The 24656-nt window shown below is 38.6% G+C and overlaps 1 protein-coding gene across 3 annotated transcripts in view; it reads right to left on the reverse strand.

Annotated features, from left to right (window-relative positions):
• Positions 1-1254: 1254 nt before the first annotated feature.
• arhgef5 (Rho guanine nucleotide exchange factor (GEF) 5) overlaps positions 1255-24656 on the reverse strand; it is a 43185-nt gene continuing 19783 nt past the window's right edge. For all 3 annotated transcript variants that reach the window (XM_062063767.1, XM_062063768.1, XM_062063765.1), the window contains 11 exons: positions 21878-22251; positions 17554-17714; positions 15690-15842; positions 15488-15617; positions 13552-13626; positions 9257-9346; positions 9033-9175; positions 8742-8885; positions 8588-8658; positions 1801-1905; positions 1255-1714 (listed from right to left, as the gene is read on the reverse strand). In XM_062063767.1, the coding sequence (XP_061919751.1) occupies positions 1572-1714; positions 1801-1905; positions 8588-8658; positions 8742-8885; positions 9033-9175; positions 9257-9346; positions 13552-13626; positions 15488-15617; positions 15690-15842; positions 17554-17714; positions 21878-22251 (1589 nt within the window). In that variant the 3' untranslated portion in view covers positions 1255-1571. The remainder of the gene's footprint in view (positions 1715-1800; positions 1906-8587; positions 8659-8741; positions 8886-9032; positions 9176-9256; positions 9347-13551; positions 13627-15487; positions 15618-15689; positions 15843-17553; positions 17715-21877; positions 22252-24656) is intronic.

Consider the following 24656-nt stretch of genomic DNA (forward strand, 5'->3'; position numbering starts at 1 on the left):
TCCTTAGACTTAGACTTAGACAAACTTTAATGATCCAAAAGGGAAATTCTTCCACACAGTAGCTCAGTTACAAAGGATGGAAAGGATAATGCAGATATAAAATAGACTAAAAAATTGCTGTAGTAGCAATATAAAATATAACTTATGTAATATTTACATATTATATATACAGTATATGACATATACTGATATACTATATTTTTATATAGAATATACAATAAATAACAATTACCATGTACAATATTACAGTATATGTAACAGCTGCAGCATAAATTAGAGAATAGATCCTGCAACGCCGTGTTTTTCAACCACTGTGCCACACACTAGGTGCCGTGAGATAGAGTCTGGTGTGCCGTGGGAGATTATCTAATTTCACCTATTTGGGTTAAAACATATTTTTGCAAACCAGTAATTATAGTCTGCAAATGATGTGTTGTTGTTGAGTGTCGGTGCTGTCGAGAGCTCGGCAGAGTAACCGTGTAATACTCTTCCATATCAGTAGGTGGCAGCCGGTAGCTAATTGCTTTGTAGATGTCGGAAACAGCGGGAGGCAGTGTGCAGGCAAAAAGGTGTCTAATGCTTAAACCAGAAATAAAGAAAATGTGAGTGCCCCTAAGAAAAGGCATTGAAGCTTAGTGAAGGCCATGCAGAACGAAACTAAAACTGAACTGGCTACAAAGTAAACAAAAACAGAATGCTGGACAACAGCAAAGACTTACTGTGGAGCAAAGATGCCGTCCACAAAGTACATCCGAACATGACATTACAATCAACAATGTTTCCACAAAGAAGGATAAAAACCACTGAAATATTCGTGACTGCTTAAACAAAGTAGATGCGGGAAATATCACTCAAAGGAAGACATGAAACTGCTACAGGAAAATACCAAAAAAAGAGAAAAAGCCACCAAAATAGGAGCGCAAAACAAGAACTAAAGCACTAGACACAGGAAACGACAAAAAACTCCAAATAAGTCACGGCGTGATGTGACAGTTCGTGACAGTAGACCTTCTTTAAGACAAGAGCTATAGTGATGCATGGTCGATTGTGGTTTAAAGTCATATCCAACAATTGCGACAATGACTTTTTACTGTCAACTTAATTTTCGTTTTTTTAATGATTTCTGCTGGTGGTGTGCCTCCGGATTTTTTCAACGCAAAAAATGTGCCTTGGCTCAAAAAAGGTTGAAAAACACTGCTGTAACGGATCCCATAATAGTCATAGGAAGAAGAAAAAAAAACCTTCAGTGTGATGCAGTGTGTAAATGTGCTGAATTTATTGGAACATATTTACTGTGTAACCTAAAACATTCTCTACACAGTCGGGTCTACTGCACGCACAGGGCTCATCTTGCAGTAAAACATGCATCTTTAGCTCATATTTTCCATTCGAGTCAATATACAAATATTATTACGCATTGCTCCAAAGCCAGCATAGATTGTCCTTTTTCTGCACGGCCTAATCATAGGAGACGCCGACTCTCCACTTCGTCCAACTGGAGCTGTGAAGATGCTCAGGAAGTCCTTACATTTCAACCTGGATGTCTGTGTGTGGCTTTTTTTCAGTCCCACTCATACTGCAGCCGTGGCCGTGGTGAGTTTGAGGGCATCAGATAGGTTGCGCTGTCGGACCCTGAAGTTGTTAATTAACTCCAAATGCAACTCCGGCACCCATCCGCGATGTCGGTCGGACAGCCTGGTGCCCTCTACCCAGTCTGTGAGGGCACAAACCAATGATAAGCACAGCTTAAACTTATCCAAAGGGTGAGTGGTTCATAATTAAGTTTGGAGATGTTCTCACGGTCGCTGCTTTGTTGGTGCACCAGGATGATGTCAGCTTTTTCTAAAGACAACTCATCAGGCTGCTGGGCGACGAAAGCTCTGATACATTGCATCTGTGGGAAATCTGTAAGGAAAGATCAGGTTAAATAGAAAGACATGCATGACATCAGTCATAAATCCTTTTTTTTTATATTAGATGTGTTGCATTCCAGGATTTTAGGCATAAAGTGACTAACTGTTGGCGGGGAAATCACACGTGTATTTACTTCGGTGTATGTCATCAAGCTGACACGCCAACTGTTATTAGCGCTGGAACAACTACACATGGATTGAGGCTACTGTTGAGGAGCAGAGTTCATCCAAATGTGACAGCATTTACAACACCCGAGATCCAATAACTGTCATTTACGAAGTCAACTACAAATGTATGATTGTTCAGTTCAGTTTCAGTTTATGTCGAACATGCATTACGACACAATGTAATGCATCACATATTTCCGGTTGTTTCATTACAGTACATCCGAAAAGGAGTAGGAAGAAGCTGAGCTTATTTAATCCAACCCCTTTTCATACCGTAGCAATTTTATCCCATTTCATTGTTCTCTGTAACAGAACAGTGAATAAATAAATAATATACCATAGTAAGTAAACAAATATTAAATACATAAATAATCTTTACCTCAAAAAAAAAAGGGGGTTCAAGATGTTCTTCTGTGTACTTTGTGAACACTTGTAGTTTGAACAGTCTCTTAAACTGAATCATATTAGTGCTTTGTTTGATTTATTTGGTTAATCCATTCCATAATTTAATTCCACATACGGATATGCTAAAGGTTTTAAGTGTTGTACGGGCATACATTTTCCTGCAAGGTTATATTTCTCCTCTTTTGTTGAGAAGAATTGTTGTACATTCTTGGGTAGCAGGTTATAGTTTGCTTTGTACATCATTTTATCTGTTTGCAAATGCACCAAATTGTTGAATTTCAATAGTTTTGATTCAACAAATAAAGTGTTTGTATGTTCTCTATATCCAACATGATGTATTTTCATTTCATTTCATTTCATTTTCATGTTTATTTCGAATATGTAGACAAAACAAAAACAACAAATTTTGAAAAAAAACAATTTATTATTCTAATTGATCTTTTTTGTAACAGTTAATGAATGAAAGTGCACATTTGTAGTTGTTTCCCCATATTTCTGCACAATAACTCAGATATGGTAACACTAGAGAGCAGTAAAGAATATGAAATTATTTTTGGTTTAGAACATGTTTTGCCTTATTCATTATTGACGTGTTTCTAGCTACTTTATGAGAGTTACAGTTCATTTCATCATCTATTATTACACCCAAAAATGTGTTTTCTTTTACCCTTTCAATATCTACTCCGTCTATTTGTAATTGTTTTTGACTTTCTCTTCTACTGTTACCAAATAGCATTATTTTAGTTTTACTGAGATTCAAAGATAGTCTGTTTTTGTCAAACCATCTTTTTAATTTGTTCATTTCTTCTGTTATTATTTGTATTAGCTTCTGTGTGTTCTCTCCTGAACAAAACGCAGTTGTATCATCTGCAAATAATACTAACTTTAAGTAAATGGGTTATACTTATATAGCGCTTTTCTACCTTCAAGGTACTCAAAGCGCTTTGACACTATTTCCACATTCACACATTCACACACACATTCACACACTGATGGCGGGAGCTGCCATGCAAGGCCCTAACCACGACCCATCAGGAGCAAGGGTGAAGTGTCTTGCTCAAGGACACAACGGACGTGACGAGGTTGGTAGAAGGTGGGGATTGAACCAGGAACCCTCAGGTTGCTGGCACGGCCACTCTCCCAACTGCGCCACGCCGTCCCCGTAAGTCCTTTGTAACTTTACAAATGTCGTTTACATAGAGATTGAACAATTTGAATCCAGAAATTCGGGGGTGTCCAAATTTATATAAAAAAAAATCACCTTTTCACCAAGCTGTATTAATCAATTATATTTTTAAAGTAGGGCTGCCAAAATTAATGCAATATTTTGCATGCGTCGTGTGCGACCAGGCCTGGGGTGCGCGAGTTTGCGTTGTCTTTTTACTGAATCTAGCCGCATGCCACAATGGATGTGGATGCAAGCTACGCCGAAGTTGCCTGTTTGCCATTACCTTGACAACACGTCAGTCAGGCTATGTAAAAGAGAGTAAAAACAAAGGAGAATGGACAGTAAAAAGAGCGAGTATGGCGCTGAAAAGACAGGATATAAAAAAAATTTAAAAGTAAAGCGTGGCAGTCTGACGTGGCCACATGTGCCAAACTTATTAACTTTTTCACCGAGACAGGATGAAAAGGAAACTCCAGATCATAGCGTAGGAAGCTGGGGGGACCTAACTTTCTCTTTTAAAAACAACATTATTTTTAATAAACAAACATTTGCATTAAGCAAATAAATTGTCCAGTACCATCTTGATGGTAATAAAATCTTGAAAATGATCCATCGAATTTGCAATTAATCGTGATTAATTACCAGTGAACTAAGGGCAATCAATTATTCGCGATTACATATTTTAATCGTTTGACAGCCTCAATTTGAAGTTATCATTTTTGTTGATAATTTAAAACCTCTAGGATTTGTCATAATTCAGAAACCATACAAGAGCAAACTGTACCATTCTGACCTCTTATAGTACATTTTTAGTCTACTTTATAGCTTTTGTTTTCGCCCTCTTTTTGTGTACTTGTGTGCATTATCCTTTCCATCCTTATCCTTTCCATCCTTTGTTACTGAGCTACTGTGTGGAACAATTTCCCTTGTAGATCAATAAAGTTTGTCTAAGTCTAAGTATAGTAGTGTTGTCCTTGTGAAGCCCAGTAGTATATAAATAGTAATCGTATGTGGATTTTTCAGGAACGGCACAGAGTTTCCACACAAAATATATTACGTGAGGGACAGGAAGTGTAAATGTCTTGTGATTTAGTTACGCGTCTACTCCGCAAACAAATACAGTGCAAGCCCAGCCCATCTTCATGGCAACATGAAATACTGCACGTCAACGTGCAAAGGGAAAACGTCTAATCTTATTTTGTTGTGTTTTTTAACTTTAGTCTTTCAATGTGTATAATGCTGCCATGCAATATTTATCTTCATTTTATATACCGTATGCCTTTCACAACTTAATTGTGTGAGAATGACAAATTACCTTGACATTGTTCAGTAGAGATGTGGAAACGATTACATAATGCGGCACTTTATGGAATATGGAACTTTAATTTGTTAAGAAATCATTTGAAGAATTACCTGCTGGCAGTTTTTATGCTTCATTTAAAAAATAATAATTTTTTTGATGTCTTGCATTTGCTATGCTATATTATTGAGGAGACTGAGGTCTTTCGGGGTGTGCGGGTCACGTCTGCCCACTTTTTATGACACTGGGGTAGCTTCTACGGCGTTCTATGCCGTCATTTGCTGGGGTGGGGGGCAGCACGGTCAGAGTCAGGAACAGACTTAATAAACTGATTAAGAGAGCTGACTCCGTCATAGGCTGCCCACTAGATATAAATATACCAGAACGTGACACTAGTGTAACAGGTTCAATTATGTCTTATTATTGTTACAATTACAGAGAATATGTAAGTTACATGAAAATACCTGAAGTTTGTTTGATGTTTTGTCAGTAAGTGGAACCATTGTCTGGCCTCGTCCCACCTACTGCAATAATTGTTGTGACACCCGCCTCTTTATATGTGTCGGACACGCCTTTCTACTTTCATTTTGTCCACGATATCTACATGAGAGGTAGGCGTCCGTGCGATGACAGAAAAGTGTATTTACTGTCTCATTAAGAAATTTATTTCACAATTATTTCCTGTTCTGTATTGTTTTATTCCTTGCTCTGTATTGTTGTTTTTGTGTAGGGAAGACCTGGGCAAATTAAGGCCCGGGGGCCGCATGCAGCCCATTAAGCTTTTCAATCTGGCATGCCGGACATTCCCAAATAAATGTTTTAGATCTTTAAGATGAAAGTGTAGCTGCCATTATGATGTGCAGTGATGTTTTCTAATGACCGTAAGTCTTGAACTATACAAAGTATTTCAATGGTTGGAATCTGCGCTTTTGCATGATATACTAGTTACTATGGTCATCTAATTAGTTACTATGGTCATCTAATTAGTTACTATGGTAATCTAAGTCACAGCAGCTCAGACGAGGCACCAAGCAGTGTGGGTGGGGAGCGTTTCCACAGAGTGTTTCCAGAGCGGCCAGCCTGAAATGCGGGTGTCAGGGACAGACACGGAAGGAGATTTTTACAACAAAGTTCTAAAGCTTAGTGATATATCAGATGTATCAGATTGTAGGTGTTTTTTTGGTTTTTACCCTTCACGTTCATATTTCGCTGTGTTTGTTACATTTTTGTTGCGTTTTGCTTGATTGTAAAATATGTCGATCGAGAGGGGGTGTGACGTTCATATGTTGTCAATATTCAGTGTTTTATCCTTCATAGTTAAATCCCACATTCTTTATTTTCATGTACATTCTGGGTGTCTCGTTCAGTAAAAAAAATAAAAATTCCATTCCGTTTTTTTAAGGCGGTCTGTCATGATGTTTTTAGCTTTCAATCAGACATTATTGTGAGGTTTTGTACTAGTGTTCCTGAAAATCAGATATACTGGCCCCCAGACACATTTTTCTCTAAATTTGGCCCCCCGAGTCAAAATAATTGCCCAGGCCTGGTGAAGGGACTCAACATTTGGCAAAAAATATTGACTACACCAGGGATGTCGAACTGGTTTTCATTGAGGGCCACATGGCAGTTATGGCTGCCATCAGAGGGCCGCTTGTAACAGGGAATAATGTATGAATTTGCCTCTGGATTTCATTATTAATTATATAAATTGTTTAAAGTAGACTGTCGATTTTAAAGTAAAAACTTTACATTTACAAAATTTTACTGTAAAATCTAGTGTTTTTTAAATTTTTTACAACATTTTAAGGTAAATGGAAAAACAGTACCACTGTTTTTTGAGGGGTTTTTTTACGAAAAAAGCTGGCAGCTAAGTTGCCAGAATTTCTGTGTTAAATTGACATTGGTTTTTACCACATTATATTGTTAATGGAAAAACCGTACAAGTTCTTTTTTTATTCTGCCAACATAGCTGCCAGTTTTTCCACTGTAAAAACAAATGTACCGTCTTTCCATTTAAAGAAATACCGGTACATCGTTAAAAACGACAACCGTAGATTTTAAAGTCAAAAACTGGCTGCTCAGTCAACAGAATTTTAACGCAAAAAACAGTAGTATTTTTTTTCAATTTACAGTAATATGCTGTAAGGAACAAGGTAAAATGTATTGTCATTTTTATGAATTTGATGGGTAGTTGAAAGTAAAGTTAAGTATTTTTTAGAGATGTCCGATAATATCGGACTGCCGATATTATCGACCGATAAATGCTTTAAAATGTAATATCGGATATTATCGGTATCGGTTTCAAAAAGTAAAATTTATGACTTTTTAAAACGCCGCTGTACGTAGTGGTACACGGACGTAGGGAGAAGTACAGAGCGCCAATAAACCTTGAAGGCACTGCCTTTGCGTGCCAGCCCAGTCACATAATATCTACGGCTTTTCACACACACAAGTGAATGCAAGGAATACTTGGTCAACAGCCATACAGGTCACACTGAGGGTGACCGTATAAACAACTTTAACACTGTTACAAATATGCGCCACACTGTGAACCCACACCAAAGAAGAATGACAAACACATTTCGGGAGAACATAAACACAACAGAACAAATACCCAGAACCCCTTGCAGCACTAACTCTTCCGGGACGCTACAATATACACCACCTCAACCTCCTCATCCTCTCTCAGGGAGAGCATGTCCCAAATTCCAAGCTGCTGTTTTGAGGCATGTTAAAAAAAATAATGCACTTTGTGACTTCAATAATAAACACGGCAGTGCCATGTTGGCATTTTTTTCTATAACTTGAGTTGATTTATTTTGGAGAACCTTGTTACATTGTTTAATGCATCCAGCGGGGCATCACAACAAAATAAGGCATAATAATGTGTTAATTCCATGGCTGTATATATCGGTATCGGTTGATATCGGAATCTGTAATTAAGAGTTGGACAATATCGGATATCGGCAAAAAAGCCATTATCGGACATCTCTAGTATTTTTATTTAGACAAAAACAAGTTTGGAAAGTATGATAGTATACTGTAATAATTGTTGCAATATTGGATATTATGAAAGTTTAAAAAGGCATGCAATTTTAAGCAGTACATTTTTTTTTTCTGTCAAAAAAATCAATTACATTTAGTGCGAAAATATTAAGTACTTTATTGACACATATCATTTTCAGGTGTTTGCGGGGCAGATCTGGCCCCCGGGCCTTGAATTTGACACCTGTGGACCACACTATTTGTATTTCCTGTATATCGTCAGATGCATTTCAACGAGTAAAGAGCAGCTGAGCAGCAACTCTGGTGTCGGTCATGTTTATTAAGAAACTCTACACACAACGCAGAGAAAAACCACACCGGTTACACTCGGTGCCGTGACCCGGATGAGAATAAGGTGTCGGCGGGTGAGTGTAACGGGCCAAAAGTAAACCTCACTCCCCTTTTAGTCCAGTGGTCAGCACACTCGACTCTCAATACAAATGATCAGGGATCGAGTCCCTGTGCGGAATGCGGTAAAAAAAGCATTGGGGGCCCGAACCAGCCGGGTTAAACTTGATCACGTCAATAATTGAGTTATTGATCAATAAAATAGAAATGGTGTCACTTGCACCAGGAAGCATGCGTTACCTTGTGCAGAAGAAAAATCTATCTCAGGATGAGGTCGGGAAAGGGCGGATATCCAACGTAGCTTATCACTCCTAAAGGGAAAAAAAAGGTAGAAATCTTCTGGTGGCCATTTTTTTGTTGTTGTTAAAAGAAGCAAGGCGATGCTGTGTCTTACTGTGTGTCGGTCCTCAGCAGCAGCGACTTGTTCAACATGTGCAGCCGGAACAGGTTCTTCTGCAGGGAATGAAGTTTGACGCGGCAATTCTCTGCACGCAGCTCTGCCACGGGGGCGTGGTCTATCACCGTGAACTTGCCCCCTCTTGGGAGAAGCACAATCGAGACAAAATGAGGAGGCGGCAGGAAGTGAAATGATAAGACTGACAGGATATGACAGGATGTAGTAAACGTGAATTAGGGGTGATGTTGATGAATCATCGATCGAACAGTAAAAAGCAAGGTGACTCACTCTTTTTGTTGCGAGAGCAGCAGGTAGTCGTTAAATAGGTGCATGTAAATATTCCTCTCGGTTTCCTTGAGGGAGAAGTCCATCAGTTCGGTGACGGGTCCCTCTCGCACCAACCTCCGAGACTGACTGATGAGAGGAAGAGTCTGCGGCAAACGCCACACACAAATATGTTCAACACAAACAGCAGTGCGGTGATTCCTTCAGTCCTTGAACGCATCACTTACCCTGCACTCAAAGTCCACCTTGGCACTGAGCGACACCAGCGACTCGATACTTTTCATCTGAGTGATGCTGTCGTTGCTCTCTTGGATCAGCTGAAAGTCAGGCGAGAGTTAGGGCACGTTCACAATGTCATGTTTTGCTGCGGTTAAAAAGAACTGTAGGTTGTGAGTTCAAAAAAACCCGGCCGAGTCATACCAAAGACTATAAAAATGGGACCCATTATCTCCCTGCTTGGCACTCAGCATCAAGGGTTGGAATTGGGGGTTAAATCACCAAAAATGATTCCCGGGCGCGGCCACCGCTGCTGCTCACTGCTCCCCTCACTTCCCAGGGGTGATCAAGGGTGATGGGTCAAATGCAGAGAATAATTTCGCCACACCACGTGTGTGTGTGTGACAATCATTGGTACTTTAACTTTAACTCCAACTAGCAGCGATGTGCGTTACCACTGATTTTCTTTCCGATCCCACACCGGGTAAAATTCAGGCTGGTATCGGCGATACCGATTCGATACTTTGTGTAAAATAAACCTAATGTGTCTGCTGCGAATTTCAAAATTAGTGTATTTCAAGTGGTGCGGCTCTTGAAAAATCATAGTCAAACGCTAAAAAAAAAAAAAAATCACAGGGAGAAACAAATAATGGCGTTATTCTGCACTGAATGCTGCACCTTATTTAAAGTCAACTCTGTATGTAATGTCTCCAAAAAGCCTACAACAGGGATGTCAAAGTCAAATACATTAGAGGGCCAAAAAATAATAATTTGCTACAAGCCGGGGGCAGGACTGGTTCAAAGTTTATTAAAACATATTAAAATGATTGCATATAACCTATTGAACCAGGACCTAAAACAGTGTACTGTATTTTATTCAATAATTTAATGAATAATCCAACATTTTTGTATGGCTCTGTCACTAATTTCAAGTAAAAACATTTTTAAACCCCGAAAGGGACAAGCGGTAGAAAATGGATGGATGGAACAGTCTAACAGTCAAAAACAAACTTCCTTCAAAGAAAAATCCCATGTCCTGTACATTAAATGAATAAAGCAATATTTTCTTATGGCTCTGTCAGTTATTTCAAGGGAAAACATTTTCAACAGGCAAACAACAAACCAGCAAATGTCCTTCAAAAATAAAATATGTTCCTTAATATCAAGAGGAATGCATAAATGAAATTGCATGCATTATGAACTGAAAATGCAATATTGTGCTGCTCTATGATCCTACCAATTAATGCTTTCAAACAGTAAAAAGAGAAAATAAAACGTAAATCAAATCAGTTGTATTCTTTCTCATGGCTCTTATCTGCAATTTTCCCTGAGTCCATGCGTGCAAAACAGCAGCAGGCGGCTATGGCTAATCAAATATCATCCCGGGGGCCATAGATAATTTATTCGCGGGCCGGACTTTGACACATAGGGCCTACAATAAAAGTATAAATACACTTGTTGTTTTATAATCCATGCCAGTAATTGTCTTGCTTGCACATTACGTACTTACCATGGCGGAAGAAAAAGTAGTTCCCACTAATCGCGTTTCATTTAGACAAGATCTCAGTTATTTATTTACTTTACACTGTGTTCCTGTTGATGATATACATTATCTCAAATAACTAAAGTAACAAAAGTATCGATATTTCGGTTTGAGATTCGATATTCGAGCATGAAGATCTGGTATCAGCGGTATTGATATTTCAGTATCGATCTGCACATCACTACCAACTAGTACGGGTTTTTTTTTTGTGAAGTGTGAGCGCGGTCATCTGAACTCTGGTGTGCATCAAACAAGCAGACCGAGACCGCTTTCTAGATTGGCCTCGGTTTGTTTGCAACTGTTGGTTCACGAATGTGAACGCGACACGGACCAGTGTTAAAACGACAACACATAGCACGCAGAAATGACTAACCTGTAAGAGATTAAAATGTCTCTCTGCTCTCTCACTCGCCCAGGTAAAAAACGTACTCTGCATGCGTGTGGCACGAAGACTAATCACGGGGCAGGCATTAAATACACTCTCTTCTCAAGAAGAGTACTTTTTAAGAGTCTAAAGCAGGAGTGTCAAACTCATTTTAGCTCAGGGGCCGCGTGGAGGAAAATATGTGCACACGTGGGTCGGACTATTAAAATCATGGCATTAAAAATAAAAAATAAAGACAACTTCAGATTGTTTTCTTTGTCTTACTTTGGCCAAAAATAGAACAAACACATTCAGAAAATATTATAATAAAAATATAGAAAAAAGTACCGGCAGCTGTAAAGTTTAGATCCATGAAGGAAAGAAGAAAGTGAATGAATGTTTATAACTGAATACATTTACATATGCATTGTTTTCTTTTGTATTATTTTTTTTAATGAATTAAGTAACGTTTATGACAACCTTTTTCCAAAACACAATATAGAATGTGAGATATAACAGGATAATGCATACATTTATCGTTTGTTTTCAAAACGATGGCAAAAAAGTGGGACCCCAAAAATGTACTTTGGGACCCCATTTTTATGACTTGATGGGGTCCCTGGGACCCCATTTTGAAAATTCCTAGCGCCAACACTGATGGAGTATTGGTGCATGCAAAACAGCAGCAGGCGGCTGTGGCCTGCGGGTCGTTTCTAATACTAATCAAATATCATCCCGGGGGCCATTCGCGGGCCAGATCTGGCCCATGGGCCTTGATTTTGACACATAGGGTCTAGAATTTAGACAAAACAACCCCTTATATCAGTGGTTATCAAACTTTTTTTACAGTATAGACCAGGCCTAGGCAATTATTTTGACTCGGGGGCCACATTTAGAGAAAAAAATGTGCCTGGGGGCCGGCATGTCTATTTTTAGGAACACTGAATGCTAGAAACGTTATGACAGACTGCCTTAAAAAACATAATGGAATTTTACATTTTTCTATGAAGGATAAAACACTGATTATTGACAAAACATGAACGTCACACCACCTTTCGATCGACACATTTTACAATCAAGTGAAACGCAACAAAAATGCAACAAACAGTGAAATATGAACGCGAAGGGTACAAAATAAACCCACCTACAACCTGATATATCTGATGTATCACTAAGCTTTAGAACTTTGTTGTGAAAATCTCCTTCCGCGTCTGTGGAAACACTCCCCACCCACACTGCTTGTTGCCTCGTCCGAGCTGCTGTGACTTACATTACCATAGTAACTAATTAGATGACCATAGTAACTAATTCGATTACCATAGTAACTAATTCGATTACCATAGTAACTAATTCGATTACCATAGTAACTGGTGTATCATCCATAAGCGCAGATTCAAACCATTGAAATACTTTGTATAGTTCAAGACTTACGGTCGTTAGAAAACATCACTGCACATCATAATGGCAAATACATTTTCCATCTTAAACATCTAAAAAAAAATTGGGGGGAATGTCCAGCGGGCCAGACTGGTGTAGTCAATGCCCGTCCCTGTAAGCGCCAAAAGGGAGGAACTTTGGAGAGAAACAGACAAAAACATTGCGAGTGCAAACAGACTCTGCGTGCAGCAAATAGAGTCCGAGCGTGCACTGATTTTGTCACAGTTTTGATGCCATATGATTGCCCGTGTATCATTTCGCAGAATCTAGTGCCCAAATAAAGAATTCTGCACACGTTGGTGACTCAATCTCTGTGTGGAAAGATTATTTTAGAGTTCAACGACTGGGACACTATAGACCGATTCCTTTTGTAATTGGATTTGCATTGAAAACAGAGGTACCATTTCACAGTATATTTTAGAGGCTTTTGTGGGAAACTCAGCAGGTAAATATAGCAGAATATCAAATTAAGACACCTATTAAACCCAACAGACAGCATTGTGGTTTGCGATGTTTCACACAAGTCCTTACTTCCTTACAAAAATACCAGTGTTACCGCGAAGTGGACCGCGTCGAGGTATGCAACATTTAAATACCGAACTACAGCCTAAAAGTCCCATAAGGACAAAACCTGCATTTATAAAAAAATATATTATAAAGTCTCTTCCATCCATCCATTTTCTACCGCTTGTCCCTTTTGGGGTTGCGGGGGGTGCTGGAGCCTATCTCAGCTGCATTCGGGCGGTAGGCAGGGTACACCCTGGACAAGTCGCCACCTCATCGCAGAGCCAACACAGATAGACAGACAACATTCACACTCACATTCACACACTAGGGCCAATTTAGTGTTGCCAATCAACCTATCCCCAGGTGCATGTCTTTGGAGGTGGGAGGAAGCCGGAGTACCCGGAGGGAACCCACGCAGTCACATAAAGACCTAAGTATGGAGGTACAATTTTTACCTTTTCTAGAAGCTTCAAAGCTTTAATGGCCTGCGTCGCATCTGCAGTACCAGGGGTTGTTCTCTTCACAATGTTCTGGAAAATAAACAAAAACTCTGTGTGAGAAAGTCCTAAGTAGCAGGAAGACAATCCTAGAATCTTAAGGAAAATATGATATAAAAGTAACTGAAGTAATTTTCCTTTTTTATGGCTTTGTGAAAAACACAATAAAATAGAACAGCAGACAGGACTGGAAGGACAACAGCAAAGCTGTATACAAGAAGGGCATGAGCAGACTCTTTTTCTTGAGGAAGCTCAGGTCCTTTAATGTGTGCAGCAAACTGTTGTGGCCAGTGCCCTGTACTTTGCAGTGGTTTGTTGGGGGGGGCAGCACCAGCAAAAAGGACTTAAACCGGATTGACAAACAGATCCGGAAATCCGGCCAAACTATTGGCACGCAAATGGAAGTGTTTGTGTCAGTGAGGGACACATTACCAGACAATTGAGGGACAGTAAAGCTCATTCTCCAACAGGCTCCTTCAGCTACGTTCCCACAGTGTTCGATTCAAGAACTCCTTCATTCCGCACTCCATCAAGCTGTATAATCACTCGTCATAGAGCAATAGATGATATCTGTCTATTACCTGACCGCTTCTATGTTAGCTACCTCTCTTTGTTTATAATGTATATTTTCTGCTGGATCTACTCTCTATTTTGCAGCTGTTACATATACTGTAATATTGTACATGGTACTTGAGATTTGTTATATATTGCAGTGTTTTTCAACCTTTTTTGAGCCAAGGCACATTTTTTTCATTGAAAAAATACGGAAGCACACCACCAGCAGAAACGTTAAAAAATGAAACTTCACCAGGTTGTCTTTTTTTTTTAGGTTGTTGTTTTCTGTGTGTCGTGCTTTAGTTCCTGTCTTGCGCTGTTATTTTGGTGGCCTTTCCTGTTTTGTTTGGGTTTTCCTGTAGCAGCGTCACATCCTCCTTTGAGTGCTATTGCCTGACCTGCTTTGTATTGGCAATCAAGACTATTTCAGTTGTGCGGACGCTATCCTTCTTTGTGGGGACATTGTTGATTGTCATGTCATGTACGGACACACACTAAGTTTTTGCTGTCATCCAGCATTCTGTTTTTGTTTACTTTGTAGCCAATTCAGTTTTACTTACATTTTGCATAGCCATCCCTATGCATCAGTGCCTTTTCCTAGCGGGACTTGCCTTTTGTTAATTTTTGTTTTAAGCATTACATACCTTTTTATCTGCATGCTTTCTCCCGCTGTGCTCTGCATATTGGGATCACGACAAACCATCCTCGACGCGTTCCGACTTCTACAAAGCAATTAACTACCTGCTGCCATCTACTGGAGTATTACATGGTTACCCTGCCACAGACACTAGACAACGGCACATTATTATAATTATTGATTTGCAAAAAATATTTTTTCGACCAATTAGGTGAAGTTGCATAATTTTTCACGGCACACCAGACAATATCTCACGTCACACTAGTGTGCCGCGGCACAGTGGTTGAAAAACACTGATATATTGTATATATTATATAAAAATTCAATATGACGTAATAATATATCAGTATATATTATATACTGTATATATAATATGCAAATATTACATATATGTTATATTTTATATTGCTATTATGGTACATTTTTAGTCTATTTTATACCTGCATTATCCTTTCCATCCTTACCCTTACCATCATTTGTAACTGAGCTACTGTGTGGAACAATTTGCCTTGTGGATCAATAATGTGTGTCTAAGTCTAAGATTGGTTACAATCAGGTAGAATTTACTGTGTTGACATATTAATAGTACACTGTTTTAACTGCTACGAGTGTACAAATATTACCAAAACACATTTTGTTTTTCAATCTTTTCTCCTAAATGAAATAGTTTCAAAATCCAAACAGATAGGACCACCAACACACCTGGACCAGCAGCTTAATTCTTGTAATTCTTTGGAATGGGAGGACGAGGAAGGAACGAAGGGGAAGTCTTTGACAAACAGGACTCCTCTCTAACTTCTCCACGATGCGTTTGAAGCCGGGATTCTCATTCCTTGAAAGGCACACGCAGCAACAAGAGGTCACACAGTGCACATTTCAATCGGGGGCCATCAAAGTGTCTCACATGAGTCTCTGGTAGGTGGCGTCCTGGTAGGACTGGTTGGTGAGGTAGGGTACATAAACCATCTTGAAGCGCTGACAGTGGCGAGCGATGATGTCACACACGGTAAATGATATGATGTCCGACTCCAGACGCTCCTCCAGCTTTGATAAGAAGCTAAAAATACATCAAAGTATGTTAATTATGCCTTATTAAAAGTACCTATGGATATTTAGTGTGGTTCATTTTCTTTTTGGTGTTTTGAATGAATATTAGTCAAATTTGCCAAAGAATATTAATGTGTTACCAAAATGGCAACACTGCAAAAAATAAATACACAAATACCCCACTCCACTTAACTCAACTCTTTTTGTTTTTGTTTGTTTGTTTTTTGATTCAGTGACACTTCTCTGTATGTTTGTGATTAATTTTTTTGGTTACTTTCTTTTTTTTCTTTCAGTCAGTTCGTGTGATTCTTTATCTGCTTGTGGTGAAGAGGAAGGTAGTACATTGCTACCCACTGTGACTGAAATGTAGGACGGGATTGGGGTGGAGGTTATTCTTATTTAATTGTTATTTTTGTTGTAATTTTTTCATATTTTTTTGGGGGGACAAACAAAAAGTGTCCGTTTTCTCAGTACCTGTATTATGATTTCCCTATCAAATGAATAAATAAATGATTTTTTTTTTTTAATAAATACAAAAATATCCCATTGAAAATGCCATTTCTGATACCACATTTCACTTAACATAAACTAATTAAATCTATTTTACAGTTAATAAACATTTTTACTTCAGCACTAGCTTTTAATGTATTTCTTTCTTTCATTTGTTCACTACTTAGTCCCATTTGAATCATGCAGAAAAAGATCAAGATTGACTAATGCGTAATATCAGCACTTTAGGAAAGATGTTTTTGTTTTATTTATTTTTATTTTTTACTTTGAAAAAATAACTATGGATGGAAAATACTGTTGTATAGTGTTTCCATTAAGTAAATAAATAACTTAAGCATATACTCCTTTAATAGTATTTTATTGAAATTATTATTATTATGTACCGGTAAGTATATATTTTCCTTTAAAAGTGTTACAAAATGTAAACAAATAGTATATACCGGTAATTATAAGAAAAAATGTGTTGTTTTGTAAACAATGTATTTGCATGGCTTTTTATGGTTCAAGTTTGAATGTAGCGTTATTTGTCATTTATGAATGCGTCTATTCCCTTTTGCCTTAATGTTGAACACGTATCAAACATTGTTCAAATATATTTACATTTATTTATTTATTTGAAAACAATCCACAAAAAAACCAGTGTGAAATGTTAAACAATGTTAGAACAATTTTCCTTGTGGATCAATAAAGTTTGTCTAAGTCTTAGTCTAAACCCCAGGATGAATAGCGGCTGATATTGCAGCAGCTAACATTTGATATAGGTACTTATTAGACAAATGTTATTGATCCACAAGGGAACTTGTTCTAAAAGATAAGTGATAAAAAAAGCAAGAAAAGTTGAGAATAATACCAAAAATAAAGTAAAATGAAGGAAATCAAAGGAGCTACTGTGGTGTGCTGCCACACTTTCAGGTGCATCAAAGAAAAAATAAATAAAGTACAACTAAACAAAAATAAAAATAAATACAATTAAAAAATTACAAATAAATAAATACAATTTCAGGTTGAAGTAGTTTTAAAAGGAGTGACTTGTTTAAAGTGGAAACAATTATTTGGAGTAGTTATTTTATGAATCTGACTTTTTTTTAAAAATATCCATCTGAAATAAATAAGTGAGGATATTTCAAAGACCTCCAGGGTTAAGTCTAAATAAATACATCCAATTTGAGTTTCATCCAATCCTCCTTGCACACTGTAGCATCATGTCTGACCTGTGGCTGATAGCACGGACGTCTGCCAGACGGGAAAACAGCCAGTTCCGATCTTGGGTGGCCAACAGTGCCCCCAGCTGTTTAGACTTAACAAAATGCTCGACGACGATGTCCAGACTGCGGCAGTAGGACGCCTCAGAGGTCAGGACTTCAAACCGCACCTATCATGAAAAGAAGAGGAAGAAAAGGTTTGGGGGTTGATGATGAGTGATCTCTGCTTTGCTCTGCTCTGATGTCTTTTTTTTTTTTTTTTGACTGGAAGAAAAGTTGCACAACGTGTGGAAGTGAGCATAACTGGCAAAACGTTGCCAGACAAGGCCATTTGCGAAATGTCTTCTTCTAGGAGAAGGACGGGGGGAAATTCCAGTATTTCTTGTCATGGTTATAGTAGCTTGAGATATGAGGTAATAGCAGTGGCCAACTGAATCATTTGAGTTACGTTCCGCCCGGTTTAATAAGAAATGATGGGAAATGACAGCCTGAGACATGACTGGGCTACTCTGTATTACTGAGTGCAAATATATCCGGGAAAAAGTGAAAAGTTAAGATGCAGGACATGCTACATCCTGCATGATACAAATCTTTAGAAGCCCATTTGTAACTCGCATATTCTCTATGCATTGTACAAACCCCAAAACCAGTGAAGTTGGCACGTTGTGTAAATGGTAAATAAAAACAGAATACAATGATTTGCAAATCCTTTTCAACCTATATTAAATTGAATAGACTGAAAAAACAAGATACTTAACGTTCAAGCTGGAAAACTTTGTTATTTTTTGCAAATATTAGCTCATTTGGAATTTGATGCCTGCAACATGTTTCAAAAAAGCTGGCACTAGTGGCAAAAAAGACTGAGAAAGTTGAGGAATGCTCATCAAACACTTATTTGGAACATCCCACAGGTGAGCAGGCTAATTGGGAACAGGTGGGTGCCATGATCGGGTATAAAAGCAGCTTCCATGAAATGCTCAGTCATTCACAAACAAGGATGGGGCGAGGGTCACCACGTTGTCAACAAATGCGTGAGCAAATTGTGTAATAACAACATTTCTCAACCAGCTATTGCAAGGAATTTAGGGATTTCACTATCTATGGTCCATAATATCATCAAAAGGTTCAGAGAATCTGTAGAAATCACTGCATGTAAGCAGCAAGGCTGAAAAGCAACATTGAATGCCCGTGATCTTCGATCCCTTAGGTGGTACGGCATCAAAAAACAACCTCAGTGTGTAAAGGATATCAGCACATGGGCTCAGGAACACTTAAAAAAAACACTGTCAGTAACTACAGTTCGTCGCTACATCTGTAAGTGCAAGTTAAAACTGTACTATGCAAAGCGAAAGCTATTTATCAACAACACCCAGAAACGCCGCCGGCTTCACTGGGCCCAAGCTCATTTAAGATGGACTGATGTAAAGTGGAAACGTTTTATGTGGTCTGACAAGTGCACATTTCAAATTGTTTTTGGAAACTGTGGACGTCGTGTCCTCCGGAACAAAGAGGAAAAGAAACATCCGGATTGTTATAGGCGCAAAGTTCAAAGGCCAGCATCTGTGATGGTATGGGGGTGTATTAGTGCCCAAAGCATGGGTAACTTACACATCTGTGAAGACACCATTAATGCTGAAAGGTACATACAGGTTTTGGAGCAACATATGTTGCCATCCAAGCAACGTCTTTTTCATGGACGCCCCTGCTTATTTCAGCAAGACTATGCAAAGCCACGTGTTACAACAGCGTGGCTTCATAGTAAAAGAGTGCAGGTACCAGACTGGCCTGCCTGTAGTCCAGACCTGTCTCCCATTGAAAATGTGTGGCACATTATGAAGCCTAAAATACCACAACGGAGACCCTGGACTGTTGAACAACTTAAGTTGTACATCAACCAAGAATGGGAAAGAATTCCACCTGAAAAGCTTAAAAAATTGGTCTCCTCAGTTCCCAAACGTTTACTAAGTGTTGTTAAAAGGAAAGGCCATGTAACACAGTGGTAAAAATGCCCCTGTGCCAACTTTTTTGAAATGTGTTGCTGCCATTAAATTCTAAGTTAATGATTATTTGCAAAAAAAAATTAGTTTCTCAGTTGAACAATAAGTATCTTGTCTTTGTAGTTTATTCAATTGAATATAAGTTGAAAAAGATTTTCAAATCATTGTATTCTGTTTTTATTTACGATTTACACAACGTGCCAACTTCCCTGGTTTTGGGTTTTGTACTTGTATAATATAGAAAAAAATACCGTCAGCGGTAAAGTTTAGATCCATGAAGGAAAGAAGAAAGTGAATGAATGTTTATAACTGAATACATTTACATATGCATAAAAAAAATAATTATTTTGTATTTTTTTTAATGAATTAAGTAACGTTTATGACAACTTTTTTCCAAAACACAATATAGAATGTGAGATATAACAGGATAATGCATACATTTATCATTTGCTTTCAAAACGGTTACAAAAAAGTGGGGCCCCAAAAATTTACTGTGGGACCCCATTTTTATGACTTGATGGGGGTCCCCGGGACCCCATTTTGAAAATTCCTAGCGCCAACAATGATGGAGTATTGGTGCGTGCAAAACAGCAGCAGGCGGCTGTGGCCTGCGGGACAGTTCTAATACTAATCAAATATCATCCCGGGCATAGACATCTTATAAGTAGACGCAGCATGAAGCGCTACTGCCTACTGGCGCTGACGAGACGCGGGGCCGCCATCTTGGAGTGGTGATCTGCTCCACTTAGTGCAATTCATTTGGCAGGAGCAATGAACTGTCAGCGCATTTAATTCATCTTACCTCACTGAATACCACTGATTTTCACGCGTTTTTTTGTCATACGTGTAGCTATGATAAAGGACACATGTTTTTGCGTGTTTTATTATTCATAGTTTGCGTAACAGTAATAGAATATTCTTATATGCTATAAGTGACCAGACGTCCGAGATCAAAACTGGGAATATAATCCCAGAGAAGGGGGGAAAAAAACGGTCAGCTATTTTTAAATTCAAGAAACAATAGGATTAGGTTATATAAACATGCATATATCCTACATAAAAATTGGGTTGGAAAGCTAGACTAAATTTAGACTTGTATATTACTGTAATACTTGAATAATACTGTCCATCTGATTGTCTAGTTAGCTCAAATATATTACCACCCTCCCCTACACAATCTGGACTGTGGTCCTAATTTTTACCCCTGTAGGCTTTTACAATCTTTATCTTCATCATTTATTTCAACTTTATGTTATTCTGTTATTCAAGTATGACATTTTTTAATTGAATTAATTTCATTGACAAGCAATTCTATTATGTTCATTCTCTTGTTTGCTGGCAGCTACGATTTCCGTACTATTGAAGATCTTTGCTCCTTAGCAACTCTGTGGTAATATTCTTTTCACAAAATACAACCAATAGTACGTTAATGTTAAATCTTACCTGTGAAAAGTAATCCCCCAATTCCTATTTTCAACAGTCCGCTCATTTGAGCAGGAAAACGCTGAACACCATCTTTGTTTTCTACCTGTCAACTGTCAGTTTAGGCTGCTCGCCGGCTCCTCATCACCACTTCAAGATGGCGGCCGAATTTCTCGCGTCACAGCAGCCAATGCTGCGTCTACTTATAAGATGTCTATGATCCGGGGGCCATGGATAATTCAGATCCGGCCCGCGGGCCTTGACTTTGACACCACTGTTATAGCATCAATGTATAATTTAGGGAATAACAACAAAAATGTTTCTGGGTTTTTTTCTAATAAATGCACATCATTAATAATGAAATGTTTCTTACCAATGTGTGTTCATTAATAAAAAAAGGAAACAATTTAAAAAAAAGGCGAGCTAATAAAATGTTAAAATGAGGTGCTGGGCCACATTAAATGATGTTAAAATGAGGTGGCGAGCTAATTACATGTTAAAATGAAGTGGCGGGCCACACTAAATGATGTTAAAATGAGGTGGCGAGCTAATAAAATGTTCAAATTAGGTGTCAGGCCACATTAAATGATGAACATTTATATTAAAAAGGGGTTGGCGGGCCAAAATAAAAACATTTTTTGAGAAATGTTTACATTTCTGTGTGAAGCGGTTCACAGGAGTAGAAGCTTATCCAAACAAATACATGAATACAGACAGTCTGTAATTATTATTTAATGCAGCATTTTGCAAACTTGGATATAGAAAATAGATAATCTTTTTTTGTTGGTTTGAAGCCCAACCTGAAAAGCCATTCTGGAGATTGCTATATATGCTTTTATGCTGTATATTGAATATATATATACATATCTTAGGAACATCATCTGGTCTGACCTTTTGTCCATGAGCTGTCTTACCTCCTGCAGACGCCTCTCGTCCTCTGTGAGGTCCTCCAGCTCTCTGCTGTTGCGGACGCCGGGCAGCTCTCGCCACAGCGTGGACGACTGCGTGAGCGAGATGGAGAGCCGCGGGGACGAAGGCCTGCCTTCATATTTGGGCCGATCGGGCAGAGGCAAGCTTCTGATGCTGGTGATGGACTCGGAGTGGGCCAAGGAGTGCGGGTGCGGGACGGCGGGCAGCGGCGGGAGAGGCCTGCAGGCGGGAGGCGGCGACGGCGCAGGGGAGGACGAATTTTCCCCGCTGACCGAGATGACGTCGGAAGAGCGGGACTGGCTCAGGATCTCAAAGTTCTGGGCCGCCTCGCTGTACTGCTGGTAGAGTTGGGCCGCATCTGCTTGGGAAGTGGGCACATTTATGCTGTGGTTCACTCCCAAAACTATTTTTAGCAGGCCACATAAAAGGATGTAAAATGATGCAGCAGGCCATTTAAAATGTTAAAATGAGGTGGCGGGCCACAGAAAATGATATTAAAATGAGGTGGCGGCCCACTTAAAATAACGTTAAAATGAGGTGGCGGACCACATAAAATGTTAAAATCAGGTGGCACACCACATAAAATTATGTTAAAATAAGATGGCAGGCTACAAAAAATGTTAAAATGAGGTTGCAGGCCACAGAAAATGATATTAAAATGAGGTGGCGGCCCACTTAAAATAATGTTAAAATGAGGTGGCGGACCACATAAAATGTTAAAATGAGGTGGCACACCACATAAAATTATTTTAAAATGAGATGGCAGGCTACAAAAAATGTTAAAATGAGGTTGCGGGCCACATAAAATTATATCAAAATGAGGCGGCGAACTAATAAAATTATGTTAAAATGAGGTGGCAAGCCACATTAATGTTAAAATGAGGTGGCGAGCTAATAAAACGATATTAAAATGAGGTGGCGGGCCACAAAAAAATTTCAAATGAGGTGATGGGCCACAAAAAATGTTAAAAGGAGGTGGCAGGCCACATAAAATTATGTTAAAAAGATGTGGCAAGCTAATAAAATGTTAAAATGAGGTGATGGGCCATGTAAAATTATGTTAAAATGAGAAGGCGAGCTAAAAGAATAATGTTAAAATTAGATGGCGGGCCACATAAAATGATGTTAAAATGAGGTGGCGAGCTAATAAAATGATATTAAAATGAGGTGGCGGGCCTCAAAATGTTTTAAAAGGAGGTGACGGGCCACAAAAAATGTTAAAATGAAGTGGCGGGCTAACAAAATTATGTTAAAATGAGGTGGCGGGCCATGTAAATTGGTGTTAAAATGAGGTGGCGGGCCACAAAAAATTATATCAAAACGAGGCGGCGAGCTAATAAAATTATATTAAAATGAGGTGGCGGGCCACAAAAAATTTCAAATGAGGTGACGGGCCACAAAAAATGTTAAAAGGAGGTGGCAGGCCACGTAAAATTATGTTAAAAAGATGTGGCAAGCTAATAAAATGTTAAAATGAGGTGGTGGGCCATGTAAAATTATGTTAAAATGAGAAGGCGAGCTAAAAGAATAATGTTAAAATTAGATGGCGGGCCACATAAAATGATGTTAAAATGAGGTGGCGAGCGAATAAAATGATGTTAAAATTATGTGGCAGGCCATGTAATATAATGTGGCGAACTAATACTATTATGTTAAAATTAGGTGGCGGGCCACATAAAATGATGTTAAAATGAGGTGACGAGCTAATAAAATGAAATTAAAATTAGGTGGCGGGCCTCAAAATGTTTTAAAATGAGGTGACGGGCCACAAATTTTTTTAAAATGAAGTGGCGGGCTAACAAAGTTATGTTAAAATGAGGTGGCGGGCCATGTAAATTGGTGTTAAAATGAGGTGGCGGGCCACAAAAATTTTTAAAATGAGGTGACGGCACATAAAATGATGTTAAAATGAGGTGGCGGACCAAGTAAAATTATGTTAAAATGAGGTGGCGGGGCACAACATTTTTTTAAATGAGGTGGCGAGCCACATAAAATGATGTTAAAATGATGTGGCGAGCTAATAAAATGATGTTAAAATGATGTGGCGGGCCACGTAAAATGATGTTAGAATGAGGTGGCGGGCCACATAAAATTATGTTAAAATGACGTGGCGGGCCACAATAAATGATGTTAAAGTGAAGTGGCAGGCCACGTTAAAATACGTTACAATGAGGTGGCGGGCCACATAAAATTTTAAAATGAGCTGGCGAGCCATTAAAATTATGTTAAAATGAGGTGGCGAGCTAATAAAATGTTAAAATTAGGAGCCGGGCCACGTTAAAAATGATGTTAAAATGATGTGGCGAGCTAATAAAATTATATTAAAATGTGGTGGCGGGCCACAAAAATGTTAAAATGAGGTGACGGGCCACTTAAAATGTTAAAATGAGGTGGCAAACCACATAAAATGTTAAAATAAGGTGGCAAGCTAATACAATTATGTTAACATGAGGTGGCGGGCCACATAAAATGATGTTAAATTAATGTGGCAGACCACATAAAAATGTGGCCTGGAGTTAGACACCCGTGGTTTAGAAGATATGCAATGCATGCAGTACATTGTTTGTCAATATTGAAAGAACAAATACATTTAGCATGTCTGGCCACCAAAGCCTGGAGTTTGACAAATTGTTGTCTGCTCTGTGAAACTCTGCTATATTTACCAGCTTAAATTTCATACATAAGCTTCTAAAAAAACAAACTAATTAAAAGCCAGAGTGTAGAGCAGAGCTCAAGCTATTCTGTGTTTGGATGAGTGCGTTG

Source organism: Entelurus aequoreus, linkage group LG11 (assembly GCF_033978785.1).
Source record: "Entelurus aequoreus isolate RoL-2023_Sb linkage group LG11, RoL_Eaeq_v1.1, whole genome shotgun sequence".
Lineage (NCBI taxonomy): Eukaryota > Metazoa > Chordata > Actinopteri > Syngnathiformes > Syngnathidae > Entelurus > Entelurus aequoreus.